The following is an 18414-nucleotide window of genomic DNA, read 5'->3' on the forward strand; positions in this document are numbered from 1 at the left end:
CAGCTGATTTGCCCACAAGCGACATGAACTTATCTTGCAAAAGATAACACACTAACGCAAGGTTGGGTGTTTTTCAAAATACTCAAGTTTGGTTGCAAGTGACGGCTGTGTGTCAGATAAGCCTCATCAGAAGGTTGAGGAGACAACATCACCCTTCCAAAGGGAAACCAAGTGATAACGTACTGCAGTCAGATACCCGACGTGCAGTCCTTTGGTGTGAAGGCCACTTACTGCAGGTTCTGAGTAGTTACATCTCAACCAAAAAGCACACTCTATGAATCACTTAAACTGCCTAAACCAGCCCTCTTAGCCTAACTTCTGGTGAGCAACAACTTACTTTTAGCTAGTTGGCTTTCAAAATAATTTATCTTCAGGAATCTAATTAACCTAAGATATTAGACAATTCAAGATGTTTAGAAGTTAAGATACAGATCAACTCTACCATGGTGCCCTGGTTTGTTGGGTTTTGTGGATTCTTTTTTCTTTAGTATTACTTCTGCTCACGTATTAAAACAGACTTAAGAGTTAGCTCAAAATGCAGGCACGCTTATTTGAATACTTGTTAGTCGCAATACTTTTGTTTAACTCACTAGGAAGCCTATTAAACCCTAAGAGTTTTTTTCCAGTAGCACACAGTAACCCATTCGAGCATTTCAAACTAGGAAAAGGTTTGAAATTGCATTCTTGTATGCAAGCTGCCAAAGCTGTCCTACAAAATTCATTGGTCTCATTTGAAGTGGTCTCACTGAAAGAGAATATTCAGTGTAAAGATTTTAATTCTGCACAAGACGCTAGTCAGATCCTACGGTTTTGACAAATGCTATTTTGGGCTAGTTCTCTACTGTCATTAACAGCTTTGAGCTCAAAACAGGAAACCTGTAATTAGACATAGCTTTTCAGAAAGTCTATGACACTGAATATGGGTGAGCATTACTGTGCAACAGCACCTGCCTACCTAACCCAAATCAAATACGCATTCATTGATTTTTTTAGAACAAAATAAACTTCAGATTCATAGGCAAAGGATCACCTCTGTGCCTGTGATATGAAAAGGTACTTGAAGGATAAAGGTGGTAATCAACTATCTGAGCAAGACAGATTAGCTGTGTCTAATGATTCAGAGTTACAGTTCAGCTGTAAAATATACATATTGCACAAGGCAACCAGCTAAAGACAAGGGGTTTTCTTCCAAACAGAGTCTGAAGAGCCCATGAAAAGTCTTCCAGCTGTGATCAACGAGAGTTACAGAGACAGACCCGCTGCAGTCACTGGAGAAACCGGTCAGTGGGAGCTCATTGCAAGAGGCTCTTAAGTGCCTTATAAGGTCTGTGCAGAAAACCTCCGAGCCCGAACACCGTGATTACTGAACATGAGCCGTGGGTCGAACCTGTACCTGGAGAAAGGAACAGAAACTGCATGAACTATGGTTAAAACCACAATGACCAACACCTCTAGAAACAGCTTAATTCTAGAATAGCTCTGGTACAAGGCTACACAAATAGCTGCTTTCTTAACAGTATGCAGTAGTGACAATCTCTCCGCATATTACAACAGCTAAATGTGTAACTAAGGAGCTGACAGTCTCCGAAGAAATAAAAGCTAGCTACAACATACCATACACATACATTGGCATGTAAAACATTAAGCAGTCAGGAGACGCATTCCAACAGAAAGTACCGGTGCCTCAAATTACAAGCTTATTTTGCTTATTTTGTAGTTTTAAATAGTGCTAAAAAAGAAAAAAAAAAAAAAAAAGCTTTGGTCCAAATGATTATCAACTGAATTTTGAGGTAAAAAGTGCTATTTACTTACAACAGCTGACTAAGACATACAACTTGGGTCCTGAAGGAAACATTCTTTGCTAACAGCATCTCCGGCAAATACTTGCTACTTGCTGGCCTACAGAAGCCTGCAGAGCTTTTCGTTGACTGCACGCAAGCCTGAGGTCACTTGTCTCTGACTACTCAGCATTGCTGTAAGCTTCAGCTATTCTAAGTCAACAAGTGGCTGACAAGATTGAATTAGTAGTATTAATACCATCAAGTTATATTTGGTAGGTTAAATTAAAATAGAGATTAAACATTAAAAAAAAATAGAAGCATCAAGAAAGGATCTCTATGAAAAAGTATGTCAGCAATATTATATTCCATCATAAATGCCCCCTATGAAAGCTTAAATCAAAAAATATATAGTTCTATTTAAAAGTACTATAATAATGAATTGAATCAGTGTTTACCCTGGATCGAAGACACCTGGTGTACGACAAGTTGCTCCTGAGCAGGATTGCAGCATCATTAATCGATAGTTCATCTTTTCTAAAATTTCTTGATCAATTGTTTTAGCAATGTTATCGATCTGGTGTGGGTCTGCAGTCAAGTTATACACTTCCACAAACACCTGGAGAAGAAAGTTCTTGCACTGTATTAAGTCCTAAATGCCCATTAACATTTAAATCGTATTATTTGGGAGGAACACTTCATGGCACCAGAGTCTCAAATGTTATTTTCAACTGCACTGCAGCATCCCAACACATAAGCTCTGTTTAGCCATGCAGCTAAGTAGCCATAGGCAGGACAGTGCGTAGGCAAAGCTACATTGTGATAGTTCTTTGTTGTGATAGAACAATATTGTTGGAAAAGGTTTTACTACCACCTGAAGTACTCATCTGCAGCACTTAACATCTTTTTCTAAGTCTTCAGACTGTAAGAGCACAGCAAGAGGCTCTGGCTAAGCCATCTTTTCATTAATGGATCTCAAAATACACAATTTCAAGACCATCACATCACCCTTATATGCTCACCAGGTACTTCCAGCTGTCAGGCTCATGTGTCTTGACTACACGTACAAAACACGCTGAATACTAGTATGCTGTAACCTCAATACGAGAAAGTCTTTTGTGTGCACATGCTTTGAGAATGTTATCTGGAGGATTTTAGAGCAGATTTGTTTCTTAGTACATTAAATTTCTGAACCATTCTGTGAGACAAATACTAGTCAAACATATCTCAAGAATTCAGCTGAGGTTTTGTCTGTGCTAGAGTAGAAGGCCAGACTGCAGACAAAGTTGGCTACAACTGGCTGGGTTGTGTCTAACTTAGATAAAGATGTATCCAGGCAGACCTTGGTTGCAAGCTTTCTTCTAAGGTGCACTGCAAGGCTTTAAAAGCCACATTGCTGCATCTCCCCAGTACTGTTAGTCTTAATTTAGCTGACCCACATAAGCCTAGTGACTCAAAAATGCCACAGCCATACCTTCTTACTGGACAAAAAAAAGCCAAAAAAATTACATGAAGTGTATTGTCAGATCAACTTTGGAGTCTACTTTTATGAAGAAAGTGGCAGTGCTTATTTAACATTGTCAAAAAGTGGAAAAAGGAAGGGCAGGGATTGTCTCTTATGCAGTCTATTTTATTGCAAAAACCATTTTGGGGTATTTACTCCCCTGATTTAAGTTTCATTACAGATTATCAGAAAATGTTTTGTGATGGCATGGTAACTGGGAATACCTGCTGCTCATACATTTATTTATCGCACACACCCCAGCAAAGCAGTTTTAGATTTGTGTCCCGGTTGTCTCAAACCCAGTGTGCTCTCTGGAGCAACTGCTTGCAAATGGGCACAAGTTAAAATCAGCCCTGTAACACAGTAAGTTTTTTTGCATACAGAGGGCACTCCACTAGTAAAATTTGAACTGTTTCTGAAGAGGGAACATTATGCCCCTTATACCCAAACAACTTAGAATAGGGTTAGAGACCTTTCCCACAGTTGTACTGTAAATGCTTGTTTTGCCAGGCAAACAAGTGAGCGATCAAAGATTAGCCTGGAATCTCGATTCTTCCCAAGGAAAAGTTGTAGATGAACATAAGAGCAGCAGAAGTACATTGTAACAGACAGTATTTATCATACAGAAGACTCTAGCTCATGGAATTAGGGTAGGACACAACTGAACCCAGCCCCAGTACAGCTCCCCATGAGGCTATTAGGTGATACCAGAGGACGATAATCCTAGTTTAGGCTATCGTCCCTTCCTCACCCCCTATCCTCTTTTTTTTTTTTTTTTTTTTCATCCCAAGAACCCTACCAGAGTTTTGGTCAAACATTCTCACCAGCAGATAAATACTTCACTGTTTATCCTGCAAGCAATGCTAGTCTGGTTTTCAGAGTACTTTATGGAAACCTTGAGAGCAGATAAGAGTACAGACACAGCTGTGAACAGCTGACATCTGCTAGTCAGGCAGAGACTTACCTCCCGGTCATCAAATTCACAGTACTGCAGATCCCAGGTAGTTGAGAGTGTCCTTACGCAAGCGTACGTGTTGTTATAGGAATCTTCGCAGACACAGTCTGGGAAGCAGTGCTGTGAAGTGAGCAGTGAACAAAAACTTCAGAGGAGGAAAAACAGATCAACTAGCAGTCCTGTTCCTAGGTCAGAGCAGGAAAAACAGATGAACTAGCAGTCCTGTTCCAGGACTATACCAGCTGCTCTATACCAGCTCGAGCCAACTGCAGTTAACTGATGAACATCAGCATCTCAGTCTAACACATGCAAGTCTCCACCAGGGATTTTAAGCAAAAACTCAGCTCTTCTAAATGTGAGAAAGCATTGTTATTAAATCCACCATGACTAACTGCATTTTGTCTGGGAAACTAACACACATACACTGAAGAGAACAGCACCACATACACCACTAAAGACAACACCCATGGGATGCTTTACTTAAAGCAAACCACCTTGGTTCAGGAAGTAGCTAGTGACTTAAACAGTTACAGAGTTAATAGTTAAACAGAACTGTGCAACGAGGTCACTGGAAGTTTAGAAAGAACATGATGTGGCTGCCACCCATTTTGCCAAGCCCTGAAAATTTTACCAGCTCCAAGACCCTACAGATTCCCACTGAAAGGGTGACCGTGTTCCGTACGGACATACGGACACATCGGTTCTGAGTAGCTGTGTGTCTCCCTTCGATTCTTAAATGCTGCACAGGACCAGCAAAGCTAGCTCCTGCTTACCAAGACACTGTTAGCTTACTCAGAGAACCCGATTAGTCCATGCAGCAAACAGGTTTGATTCAGCAGCTATTTTCTAACATTAACAGATCTTGTCTTGCTTACTGTGACTCCAGGTCCTAGGCCAGGACAGGTAGGATCACTGCCGTTGTATCCTTCTCCTTGGTACTCCACCAAGAAGTCTGATCTCCACGTCACATTTTTGTCTCCTCTCTAGGACAAGAGGTTAACACAGCTCTTAGTATCCACTGCACTGTGAAACAGAAGAAATTCTCCATGCCTGTAAGCTGCCCACTGCTTACAAAGCAGTTTGAGTCGTGGGCCCTAGTTTGAGTCAGCCTTAAAATAGTATTTAGCCTTAGGCTAGAAAGTCTTGTCTAACTGTAAGTCAAGGATCCAACTCCAAAATATTAGTACACCTTTTCATAAGGGTTTAAAGTACTACCATCAATTTATAAAGAATCATGCAGTAATAACAAATAGAAGCCACGTGGCCAGATATCGCTATACTACAGACAAGATCCCTGAAACGAGGCTGTTTCTCTTTGGTTTATATCAGACTACCACAACAGATGGAAAAAAAATATCCTTGGCATAAGAAAAGATAAACAGCTTTAAGAAGCAAGTCAGTTTTAAGCTGCTCTATTTGTAGCTGCATTTTACAAGGCAGAGGGAGAGCGAAGTTTAAAGTTAATATACAGCCCCAACAAAGGCACATACAGAAAACCAATGAGTTTCCCAGTTTTGATTCCACCAGAGTTTAAACTAGATGCCTTCTACCTGCTTCTGTCTAAAGAACAGCTTAAGGTTTGGATACAAGGTTTTAAAAGCAAAGCACTGTTTTAAATCTGGATCATCTCCTATGTTTCCAAGTAAGCAGCCTTCAATTTATAGACTAAATTTAATTAAAACTAACAGGATCAACTGCAAGCAGCTTTATTTAAATAGGCTTCTGCTAACTTATTGGAAAGGTCAGGGTTACTTTTATGAAACCACATGGATTTTTCAAGAGTTTAGGGGCAAACACTAGTTCTTGTGAAAACTGAGGCAAACCAAAGATTTAAGTAAGATTTTCTCCTATGTCTATGCGGAAAAACCCCAAAGAAAAGGGGGCGGGGATACGACATCCCTGACTTCATAGCAGGATTAGCCAAAGGATGACACAACTTTCTATTACAACATGACTGCAAAGTTGTAGGGCTTATAAAAACATATCTGCATTTAAACAAGATACCTATTTTTTTCACTAAGCTATGAACATCCCATGTGAAAATGGCATCGAGGGAAGAATCTAGGTTATGAGTCGACCTAGTCTATCGAAGGAAGTAGTACTCACCTCAAAGAATAGTCCCTGGAAGAATTACCAGTTACTATCCCTGTCCATCTACTCACCAGCAGTGGCAATAGTGACATCCCGTCCATCTGGGTCTTATTCAAGTCATACCCCGCAATATCCAGGATAGTGGGACCCAAATCAATATTTGCAACAAGCATCTGCAGAGTGAGGAAAACTTACTTCAGAAGACTAGAACCTAACAGATGTAATAATGAGACTTCTGTATTTTAAATACTTGTAATTTTAGGTACACCTGAGAACTACTTAAATCTTTACAGGCTGATGGACTCTGTAACATTCAAAAGCAATGGCAGGGTCTTTGGAAAGTAAGTGTCACACGTCATTTACTTTTGCAGCCTGCACTTACTTACATCTACTGACTCAAGCAAAAGCATATAGCTTTTTAGAACGAGATCTTTGCACTAGGATTCTACCACTCCCTATATTTCATTTCACCAACACACATACTATATATAAAAGCAGGAGGATAAATTACCTAAAGTTGATCACCATGAAAAAAATAATAAAAGTAAACTCATACTCTGATTTCACCTCTTACCTTGTTTGTCTGGTTTGGTTTTATCCCTGGTCCTCGAACTAGCAACGGAACTTTGATATCAAACTCGTACAGCTGCCGTTTGTCTATTGGCAAGGAAAACTGGCCTATATGACAGAAAACGGAAAAAGTTAAATGGCTTGTTTTATGTGTCAGGAGTCTTTTGTGTTCTGTAACTACCAGCAGCCAGTTTTTTAACAGGGCAGCAGAGGTTCATAATCTGAACTACAGTTCATAACCTGAACTAACAAAATGGAAGACTGGAACAGGCAGCTGCGAAGTACAAGTCGTATCTTATGGAGTTTAACAGCTTAGATACTGCATTTTTAGTTGTACAATGGGATACAGACAGCTCTTTCACAGATTTTTACTAGCTATCTCTTTCACAGCAACTCTTCCTACAGAAGAGAGACCCTTCCTCCATTTCTGTCCTAATTTTATGTATACCTGGATACAGATGGTAGAGCTTAATACTAAACACTGTGACCAAAAAAACCCCAAATACACCATGCTACAACTCCAGGTTGTTTTGCAACTCAAATCATTACTTCTTATGTCTATGGTTTTCTACAACTGCTGATCCCATTTCCTGGAGTGGTCATGAGGGTGAAATGTTACACGATTCCTGGATCTTCTACAGAGATTCCGTAAGCAGTTAAAGTTTTACCAGTGTGGAAGCCATTGTCTGATGTGTAGAAGATGTACGTGTTGTCTAACTCTCCATTCAGTTCCAGTTTCTTCACTAGTTTCTCTATCAGGTCATCTACTGACAGCAGAGTTTGCCACCTGTACAGAAAGTAATTCATGTTAGAGTATGAAAAATTTAGAATAATTGGTATTCTGCTTTGAGTCAGCAGTGTATCTCCTGTAACGTGGATTATTTTGCCTGTGAATTCTGAAAAAAAAGCCTTCCTAGATTACCACACTGTACTTCTTGAGGCTGCAATTTAAGATAGAAGTAGACTGTTTGTCTTCAGTTCTTGTTGATTTTACTCTGTAGTGTCTGAGAAAGACGTCAAAATGCTGATTACTTCTTATCTGGAGACAGTCAAGCTTTGAGGCAACACGGTGGCAAAGAGTCCGTTACCTCCTGGAAGGTCACTCACTATTAATTCTTTATATGAAGTTTTTCATATTAAAGAACAAGACTGTCATGAATTTGATTGTCTATATGGGATCCTTTCTGCATGAAAACTACATCAGCTATTTTCTATTACTCATGTAATATCAGTGGCCATTATTCCAGTGTAGCTAAAGTTTTCAAACAGCTACAAGTTAGTATTTCCTTTGTTATGGGGTTTGCCATCGAGACAAGTGACTGCTTCTGATAAGCCAGTAACAAGCCGTCATAGGCTTGTTATACTATTATGCTGAATTAACTAGTTATTAAATTCTTGCGTTCTTGTTGTTTCCAGGATTAATTTAAGATTTTGTTGCATGATATTATCTGGGAATTTTATAAAGCAAAATGGTCTGAAAAAACCCCTTTGTTTTCCATCTCCAAAGTCACAAGCTACACCCGACAACCACTCACAATGGAGTTTACAGTTAAAGTTTAGCTAACGTTTGTTTCAGAGCTTTTAAAGAAAAACACGCCTTTCTGTTCAAGAGGTGGAAACAAGCTGTATCTTCACATTAGTCCCCATATCCTTTTTCATAAAAAGGAACCAAGCACTCGCCTTGGCCACTCAGGTGTTCCCATGTAAAAAGACCACACACTGAGAGCCAAGGTTAATAAATCAGATTAGCTGACAGATAAATCCATCACATTTCATGCACATCATGTAACAATTCAGATTTTAAGTGAAATAGAAGGTAAGGCTGTTTTTTATGAAAACCTGTTATGCACTGAAACAGAAGCAGTAGAGACATTGAGCATGATTGGTCTTTTTTATGATACAATAATGGCAGCATTTGGGAGCAAAATATTGCAAAATGGAAACTGAAAGTCAGGCCTGCTGAGACAGATGTCAGAGAACTACTACATGCAATTTGACATCTACTGTCAGACTCGTTACAACCCTTTAAAAGAACCAAACAAACCAACAATTTTTATTTTTTTTAAAAAAAGGAAAGTACTGAGCAGAAATCTTAAGCCACAAAAATATCCTCTTACCGCTTTCTGTAAGCATCATCAAGAAACTGTATTGAAGAGTTAGTCATTGGGGTCTTTGCTTGTCGAATTAACCAGTGCTTGTTCTAAACAACAAAAAATAGACAAGATTAGCATAGGAGAGAAGTACCAGCTTTTAAACCTTTCTTAGGCCAATTACAACAGAAATGTTGTTTAGGGTAAAACATCCACATGATTCCTGTAAAACAGCCAGGCATGCTATCAAACTGACCTGACTCCAATTTTCCTTCTTGGTTCACAGAAAAATCTGAGTTGCAACAGCAGCATATATTACAGCTCCACCACGCTCAGTCCTTGGTGAGAAAATAGCTGTGTATCTTTTTAAAGCAGTTCAGGGAAGAAATTTGTGAAAGGTGCTAGGCAAGGCTATTCTAGCCTGAAAAAAGTCTGATGAAAAAAATCTGAAGCATCAAGCAGCATTTTAAGATTGAACTTTGTTGTCAAAGTGAGGGTCCTTTGGAACTAAGATTGGTGAGCATCCTAGCCTAGGTAGAGAGGTGGAGAGATACTCCAGCATTGAAACCAATTAGAACTACCTAATTAATGGACAAAAATCTGTAATGGTGCCACTATCGGATTCTTGGTAATCTGTGAACTCAAGGCTGGAGACTACTAGGGAAAGCAGAAATCTTACCATTTTATTTGGATTTTTTGACTCCAGAAAAAGAGCACTTCTTTAGCTGAAGTGTTACTGACTCTCCTAGCTGCATGCCCAAATTTCAGAAACAGCCCCTGTCTTTCTCCCCTCACCCATCCCCCCAAAGCAAGGGAGATGATCTAACTCATGACAAGTGACACTCCCACATCCTGAAGCACCACCGTGAACTGGGTCAGCTGCTCTACCAGTACATTGGAAAGTCTGTTGTGAACAACCTGAAAGTTTATATTAGTGGAGTACTAGAAGAAAGGAGAAAGTCATGGCAATGCAGCTTTACACTTTTTTGGTTAGTAGGTCAGAGATGACCCACTCATCACCCTCAGCTTGAGCCTGTATTTAGCTGGTCACTCCTCTCGGTAGAGCCTCTTGTTACGCAATTTCCCTCCTGTCACAAGCAAATGACTCTGAACAGGCTCGGGCTTCAGGGACTCACAATGAAGTGACTCAAACCTCCTGCAATTATTCAGTTCCCTGTTTTTTGCCGACTGAAGTCAAATATGTTTAGCATGAAGACTTAATATCACGTCCACTTCATTTTAATTTGGTTGTATTCAGATCTCTCTTTTATAGTAGTCATAAAATAATTCTCTGGAGAGACATCAAGTCTATCGCAACACGAAAACACAGCGTAACAAAGACCAAACACCTAGGATTTGTCTGTTGGTTGAGAAAGGAAAAAGTAAAGAAAGACACCTCCAGCCCCATCCCTGGCAATGTCACCTGAGCACCGGCCATCTTTCACCAGAGGTGGGCTTAGGAGAGGCCCTCCATAAGGGACAACCATGCTGGGTAACTCAGGTGGATAAGTCACCTAGCACAGTAGAATTCTCCTCTTTCTGGAGTATTCTGTTTTTCCTACCTTTCTCTGAAGTTTCAAAACCTTCACACAGCACCTAAATGTCTTTGTGGATTTCAACAGACTTCACACTGACTCAGAGGCCTCAGTCTGCTTCCCTGTCAGTCCCTGTCACCAGTTACATACAAAGCTGTCCACCAATCCTGCTGCCTCATTATGTCCTGCTCTCAAAGAAATTTTAGATCTTGAGATAGCATACTGTATCTTGCCAGCAGAATCTGAACACAGCTGTGCTCTGACTTTGCAGGAAAAACGAGGCAGGCAAGAGAAATACCCAAAATGGATCTTAAGTAGCTTCTTTCTCAGAACAGCTTAGATAAACCACTCATCTGTGCTGTCAGCAGTCCCGCTTGGGAAACCAGACAGCTACCCATCATTTGATGTAGTTCTTAGCTGAGGATCCTAAGCAGAAGTTAAAGTGCACATCACTGGCCAGATTGACTCCTCTTTTCCATATAGAGATTTGGCCTAAATGGCTCCTTTTAGAACCTCTTGCTCAAACAATGTATGAGGGAGCTAGGCAACATTAATTTAGGAATCAAGACTGCACAACGCAAGACTGTCTAGCAAGCATTACAACATCAATGGCTTGAGGGGCTGAGCCTACACACAGGCTTAGCGCTATCGCCTTAGAAAAACAGTGAAGCTCAAAGAAGGGTTAGACCTCAAGACCACATCACTGCCAACTGCAGGAAAGGCAGGTTGTCAGTGATTTGTAGCTATTGTGTCTAGGGATAAGGGTAACACTAGCCTGTTCCCATTATGAAATCCAGTAAAACTGCTGTTTCCACAGATAGGAACTACCAAGCATTAAGTAAGTCTGTTAGTTTGCTTTGCATTATATAGCCACATCCAGAGCTTTTGCTCCACGTAAGGGAGTTCGCATACTGGTTTTGGTTTTTTCTCGGCTAGGTGGTCAAGCTATTTCTGACTCTGAATGCTTTTAACATAATGTTATTACAGTAACAGAGCCTAAGACAGAGTTAGCGATCCTTCTACCGAGAAAAAAAAGTCTGATTTGCACTCCCTTGGTTAAAACTTAACAGGCTGGGCTAAAGCACTTGTTACTGCTTGCAGCCCTTTTCTCTCCTTTCATTCACATCTTCATATCACACTTGATAAGCACATGGTCATTTTGCAAGCTATAATCTTCAACTAAAACCAAGTTTCACTCTGTACTACACGAGACACGGTGACCTTAGAAGAGGTATTCCTGGGCCCTAGATAGGCATTTAGCCAATGAGTCGTAAGATTAGGAGTAAATCTTGAAGCAAATCCGTTGAATATTGAACAATAGGGAGTTCTGTGTTTTAAACTAATTGAATTAAAAATACAAACCTTCTGTAAGTTCAATATCTCACTAGATTAACTATTTTTGACTTCTACTTATTGGCAGAGGAAGTTGCAATGGATTAGTCTGAGCTAGATCATATTTGGTGAAGTTTACTGGCAGTGGAGGGTACTGCCCCATCACATAACTTCTGTGATTTATGTTAGGCTCAGCAATTCTGGTTTAAAGGTTATTTCACAAAGCGAAGGGCAAGTTCTCAGAGTGCTTAGTGACCCTGGGCTCTCCGGTTTCATCATTTCATAAAGTCCTCTGGTTAGTCTGATATGCTTGTCACCTAGGGGCGATTTTGCCACAAGCTCAGGTAACAGATCACCCATCCACACGAGATGTGCGTAGGAAGACAGGCTCTGGTCATTCTTCACATGAGCTTTTGTGTGGCACACTACCTATGTGCTCTTCTGAACACACCGAGAGCCACCAAAAAAACATTTTAAGAGCTTCAGAACAGCCTGAAAACTGGACAAGGAACTAACTTCTTTCCATTTATCAACCATGATTCCACTGTACTGCCTCATTATTTTTTTGCCACTACATTTTTTATCTACAGGTATTAGTATGCAAATCTTAGCCTGAAAGCCTGATTAACATAACCAAACAGCCAGTAGCTGTGGTATTAGCCTGGTCTTCTCACCATTTAATCTTAATGTGCGAATCAGAGTCATAGCCTACTGCTCACAAACTAGTAGAATAACCTGTGCAGATACTTGCTAGTTAGCTTACCTTTCCATGAATATTAAAATTGCTGTTTCTTGGTGCACTGACATTCTGAAAGCTCTTCGTATACTGTGGAGCAGCTGTCCAAGGGGAGTGCGGTGCTGGGGTTGAGATCATCATGAAGAAAGGCTCGAAATTAGATTTATACTCCAAGAAGTCCAATGACATGTTGGCCTATGAACAATTTTGTTGGAGAAAGAAAAGTCATACCTCCAAAAAAGAAAAACCAGAAAAACCCAACCAGCAAGTATTTGAAAAATCCAAACTGGACATTCATAACTTGAGAGTTCAGAAGTACTGGGAACATTTAAGCTATTTCATATAGTAGCTGCTTGCTCATCTACAAGTGCCCAGAACAGCAGCTTGTGATTAAAAAAATCCCAGTGTTAAACAAGCCATCTGTCTCACATCTCTGGACAACTTTCTCCTTCAGACCTATATGTTATTTAGATCTGCAAAGCTCAGAAGTTTGTGCCTGTTTCAAGTATCAAGCAAATTTGCCTAAACTGTTTTCATCAAGTAAAACTGAAGATTTCTTTAACATGGTTTGAGTCTGAGGCTCAGATGCCATCTCCTGCCTGACAGATCCTAGTTTAGCAGTTTCAGTTGTCTTCAAAACTAGCAGTAGTTCTGAAAATGTTTTCCAGCCCCATCATTTATAGTGTACATTCTCACTGTAGCAAGCTCCAAGTTTACAAGGGATGCCACATTTCTGCTGGTCAAGCCAGAAGCTCTAGCGAAGGACAGCTTTGAACTCCATTCACTCACATCACTTCACTGAACTTTCATTTTAGCCTATACACCATTTCAAGTAGCGAGTTCAGTGACTGTGAGTTCCATTTTGGCATTCCCTTGGCCAGCCTTTGAAACTAAAGGTATTACTCACAGACGAGTTCTTTGCTGTTCAAATCTTGCAACATTTTTCTATCCTGTCTGATTAGTATAGCTCATTTTGGACATCCTTTTCTTTTTCTAGAAGAAACAATACACTGGGATGTCCTCCTCTTCCTTCGTCCTAACTTGTACAGAGCTAAGCAAGTAGGGCTGGACTTCAGTTACATGAAAACAGAGTTAAAGAGAGGATAAGAAATGCATGGAACTAAAAAAACCTGGTTCGGAAACCATAGGTAAACTCATAAAGGTAGTGAAACTTTGTTAGGAGCTTAAGTTGCAACATGCCAGGAGTGCAGCAGACAGTTTCAGGTGTTCAGATTTGTTATACCAGTCTGAAGTACCCATATGTCCTTAGTCAGGACAAGAAAGCAACACAGGAACGTTGCATAAGCAATTTACTCCTGTGTACTGCCTGTCGAGTGAACGAAACTCAAGAACTAGCTCTGAAATGCTAAATATATATTTGGTAACTACAGGTAGAGAGTGAAATGCAACATGCTGAAAATTATAATATACTGCTGTATCAATGGGCAACACTACAAGTAAGAGGTTTATGCAGCAATGACCTGTTGGTCAAAACGCTTACAAGCTGCTGAAGGATCAAAAAAGACCAGTGCAATGCCAGTAATAGGATAGTCTCACTTCTGGCTTAACAATTCCAATCTAGCTTTAGGCAGTGTAAATCTAAATTTAATCAGACAGCTGTTCAGCACCCTGAGAAACATCAATCAGTTCTGTTCCTAGTCAGCAGCTGTCTATGTTCAAGAACCCACTGGAACAAAAACTCCTTAGGGTCTCAACAGAAAATTACAAATCAACTGTATGAGGAGACTTCTCAGAGAAGAACTGTCCTGAGTGCCCCATGTGAGCTACCAACTCCAAGACTGTAAGAGCACGACAAATGAAGAGTCCAGCTTGGTGGGTGGTGGGAATGCTCTCCTGATCCCCAAGCTCCAAGCTAATACTACTTGCTAAACAGGGCCTCACGTGAACTAAAGTAACTCTTCCAAATTTTCACTAGTTATTTAGTATCTTTGTTACCTTTCTTTACCTTAAGAGGTTGAAGAGGCTAAAAACTTGCTTAGTCAGCCACACACTTTGCACAGTCCATATACTGCCCTCTCACACTATGGAGCACTGATCAGCCTTTGGTATTTCCAAGTTATCAGTTTGATGTAGTTTGAGATTACAAGATACTAACACATCACAATAGCTAACAAACAAAACATGGTGCAAAGTTGTTTTTATACTTTTAACTTCCCACTGAAATCTTGGTCCAATTAATCTGTTACCGAAGTCGTGTATTGCAATGAAATGCATCCTTCCAGGAAGTAATTTAAGTTGTTGCCTACACGCACCATGCTCCTCATACGCTGCAGCAGTATTAAACCTCTCAGTGAGGCTACTGACTAGCTATGGGAAGCTGGAATTCCTTTCTTCTCCTCAGCTCGTATATGCTATCTTGTCATTTCTAAATATACCCAGAATCTTGCTCTGCTGATTAATGCACACCCACCATCACGACAGCACAATCACGTATTTATGAACTAATAGGCTAACAAATTATCACCCTCACCCTTCCCCAAGCCCCCAGCATGAGGCAGGATCTGGCCTTAAGCAGCTTCTGCAACACAGGTGTTGCAAAATTCCTTACCAATACATCTGTCAGATAATCTACGCTGTAGTTCTCGCCGTGCCTTCGTGCTTTGCCATTTACTGAAAGAGTATAGTTGTAGTACTTTGAGTTTTTCTCCTGTGAAAAAGAAAAGTCATGTGCATGATTATACAAAGTAACATGTACACAGACTACCGGAAATAACCAAAATGAGCTGACAACAAGCATTTGTCAAATAAGTGATAAGCATTTGTTGTCAGGACACCACAAGAATTCTCAGAACTGGTCTCCAACAACAAAGCTTATTTCAGTGCTACCGCACTCTGCTTTACCTTTTCAAGCTGGGGCTTTCCCCAGGCACCTTAGTAGATGAAAAGCAAAGATCTGATACGCAATAGAAGAAAAAAAAAAAAGGGAGGAAAATTTGCATTAAGATGTTAGATGCTTTTTGCCTGCGCTTTCACGACCAGCAACACTAGAACACAAGTTGGATTACAAAGCAACTGAAATAAAGTATTTTAGGAAAAAGAATGGTCACATACCAATGCGTACCAAAAACTCCATCCAGGAGGAACATGACCTACTCCCCCTGCATCCTCTGCTCCATACTGAAAAAGAAAAAGACACACCATGACTCACAGTTTCAATTATGATGAATAAAACCTAGAAATTATGTTTCACATTCCTGTGCTTTACTCAACACTAGTGGAAAAAACCATATATATACACATAAAAACACATATATAGACTGTTAAAGAAAACAAGGTTAAATAACTAGAAAGACAGTAACTGAACACCTGAACTGTTGGCACTCACCAACAAAATTCACATTTTATTCCCTGTTCTACTCTGCAAAAGAAAATATGCAGAAATCCTGAATAATATACAGTACATCATCAGGTAACGAGCAGCAATCAAACCACATGTGCGATAAGACATCCTTAGGGCTTGTGGCAACAGTTCACACGACATTAAAGAAAATTTCACATAAACCAATGGCTTCCACCATCCTCCCCTAAAAGGAAGTATGAACTTCATGCAGTGCTAGCCTCTTGTCACCTCAGTGCCAAATAAGCTGCAACAACCAGCCTTTAAGCCAGCAAAAAAAGGAAAGTAGCTGCTGAATCAGTGCCAAACTCAAAACAGAGAGTGCCTCAGAGCAACACAACGGGTTTTCTCAGGGCTGCCCTCTCCCATCTACGTGACTTGTCCAACTGCAGGGACAGGAGACTATGCTGAGTCAAGGGGATGCTCAGAGGGAGCCAGATAAGCTTCCCTTCCCCTAGGTGCCTCAGTAAAATCAGCAGAAACAAATTTGTCCCTAGCTATGAAAATTCATGTTACATTACTCTATTATACCACCAACATTTTCCATCAAGAGATGCAAGGAAAATAATGCTGTTAAGCACCCTGTAACTCACCTAGTTCCAAATACCATTCCATCACACAAGAGGAGCACTTATATCTTGAGATCTAAAATTCAGCAGTGCAAACTCATATCATAAACTACTACAAACCACGGCTTAGTTAAAAACTAAAAATAAACCAAAAGCATACACATACGAGTGATATAATAATAAAGTCTTGGGTAACCTCCTACGAAGAGCTCAAATAATACCTGTTCTCCCAATGAATTTGCCTCAGCGGACATTTAATATTTAAAATATCATCTTAACTGCTAAAAAGAAAACAGTCCTTTAATTCAAAAACATATATCAGACAGATGTATTGAGACAAACATTTTTTTTTTTCTTTAACACTACTCTAACATCGTGCCTGGTTCAGCACTGGCTTAATCATGTTCTTCTATACCATGTGCCAAGCATCTACCCATTTTCCCCAGTCATTATAATCACAATCTCTAAAAATTAACACATCTGAACATATTAAAAAAGCCTTTGGATTCCATCACGCTTTCAAAGTTAACTTCTGAAAATATTCAGTCACCTGATTTTAACCAAGTTAAAGATTTGAAATTTGCATCTTATTTATTGCATCTCAGCAAAGAGAACTGTTCATCCAAGTAACACTATTTTAAACATTTTGGGGACCCACCATCAGCCACAAATATACAAATCACTGAATGTTTTAGAATGGTGGACAAATGCAAATTAACTGTATCACAGTAAAAAAATAAACACAAAATACCTCATTCAAGTACTTGCCGGCAAAGAACGTTTGGTAACCACACATAGTTTTGAGCAGCGCCGGGAAGGTATATGGTTCTTGAATCTTCTGCCATAACTTGCTGCTACAGTTTCCTTCCAGAGTGTTATTGACAACATGATGATTATGTGGATATTTTCCTGTTAAAATGCTGGCTCGACTGGGACAGCAAAGTGCACTGGGGACATACTGGAAAGACAGGATGAAGACATATAAGACTGACGTTGTTTTACAATTTTTCCTCAAAACTTATAGTTTGAAATATCAGCTAATAGGTTGATTAAAATTTAACCAGCATTAAAGCATACTTCTTTCTGGATACACAGAATTACATGGCAAGTATTTTCACTAGTGAAAAGCTGTGTATAAATCAGTTTTAGATTCCTTCAGCCTGTGTCCTTTAACTCCTCCCAGATTAGATGTGGTTCTTATACAGCAGCAAGTATCCATTAAAGTAGTTTGCCAGTTAAAATTCATGCCATTATTTTAGCTATGGCAATGCATTAGAATATGAGAAGAGTGAGGCAGGTTTTCAGCATGTGTGAAGCCAAAAGTTTTAAGTAGCTGTTCCTAACGCTTCTCTGTTTGTAATAAAAATATCCAGATTGCTCAGTTTTGCTTTACAGCTTAAGGAAGTTAGCACAAGTACTTTCAGGAAGCGAAACTGTCCCTCTCAGATTTTGAGCATGACCTTGAGCTATATTCATTTTGAGACCATAAAGTATTCAGACATTTGTCCTAGTTTGAGCTAAACAGAACCAATTCTGTTTACTGATTTTACTTTTCAGCTCAGTCTCTTCTAAGAGACAAGCACTTTCTGAAGTTAACAGCATGTTTTTGCAGACAGTGTCTGCTACTAGAAATGATAACACTTGATGTTTACAGCTACTACCAAGGACTGATATGCAGAAAGGCTCTTGCTTATACTTGCTCCTGTAATAACCAAGGTCACTGCTAAATCTCATGTACCATGTTGGGGGTGCCAGAAAGTAAAAGGGTCACAAGTAAGAAGTTGCACCTTTGGCGAGGAACGAGCAGGACAGGTAACCCAAACCTAACCAACAAAAGTACACCATTCCTTATTTAACTATTTGGCCGTGCCCTAACCCATGACAAGACTGAATTTA

At 39.9% G+C, this 18414-nt stretch overlaps 1 protein-coding gene across 1 annotated transcript in view; it reads right to left on the reverse strand.

Annotated features, from left to right (window-relative positions):
- Window positions 1-824: 824 nt before the first annotated feature.
- The window catches only part of GNS (glucosamine (N-acetyl)-6-sulfatase), a gene marked incomplete at its 5' end in the record, with an annotated part of 17797 nt that continues 207 nt past the window's right edge, over window positions 825-18414 (reverse strand). Inside the window, 12 exons of the mRNA XM_009877933.1 lie at window positions 825-1393; window positions 2237-2397; window positions 4247-4357; window positions 5113-5220; window positions 6400-6501; window positions 6903-7006; window positions 7567-7685; window positions 9016-9098; window positions 12619-12786; window positions 15161-15259; window positions 15664-15729; window positions 17270-17476. Coding sequence (XP_009876235.1) covers window positions 1318-1393; window positions 2237-2397; window positions 4247-4357; window positions 5113-5220; window positions 6400-6501; window positions 6903-7006; window positions 7567-7685; window positions 9016-9098; window positions 12619-12786; window positions 15161-15259; window positions 15664-15729; window positions 17270-17476 — 1404 coding nt within the window. The remainder of the gene's footprint in view (window positions 1394-2236; window positions 2398-4246; window positions 4358-5112; window positions 5221-6399; window positions 6502-6902; window positions 7007-7566; window positions 7686-9015; window positions 9099-12618; window positions 12787-15160; window positions 15260-15663; window positions 15730-17269; window positions 17477-18414) is intronic.

The sequence above is a fragment of the Apaloderma vittatum genome, unplaced genomic scaffold (assembly GCF_000703405.1).
Source record: "Apaloderma vittatum isolate BGI_N311 unplaced genomic scaffold, ASM70340v1 scaffold101, whole genome shotgun sequence".
Classification (NCBI taxonomy): Eukaryota; Metazoa; Chordata; class Aves; order Trogoniformes; family Trogonidae; genus Apaloderma; species Apaloderma vittatum.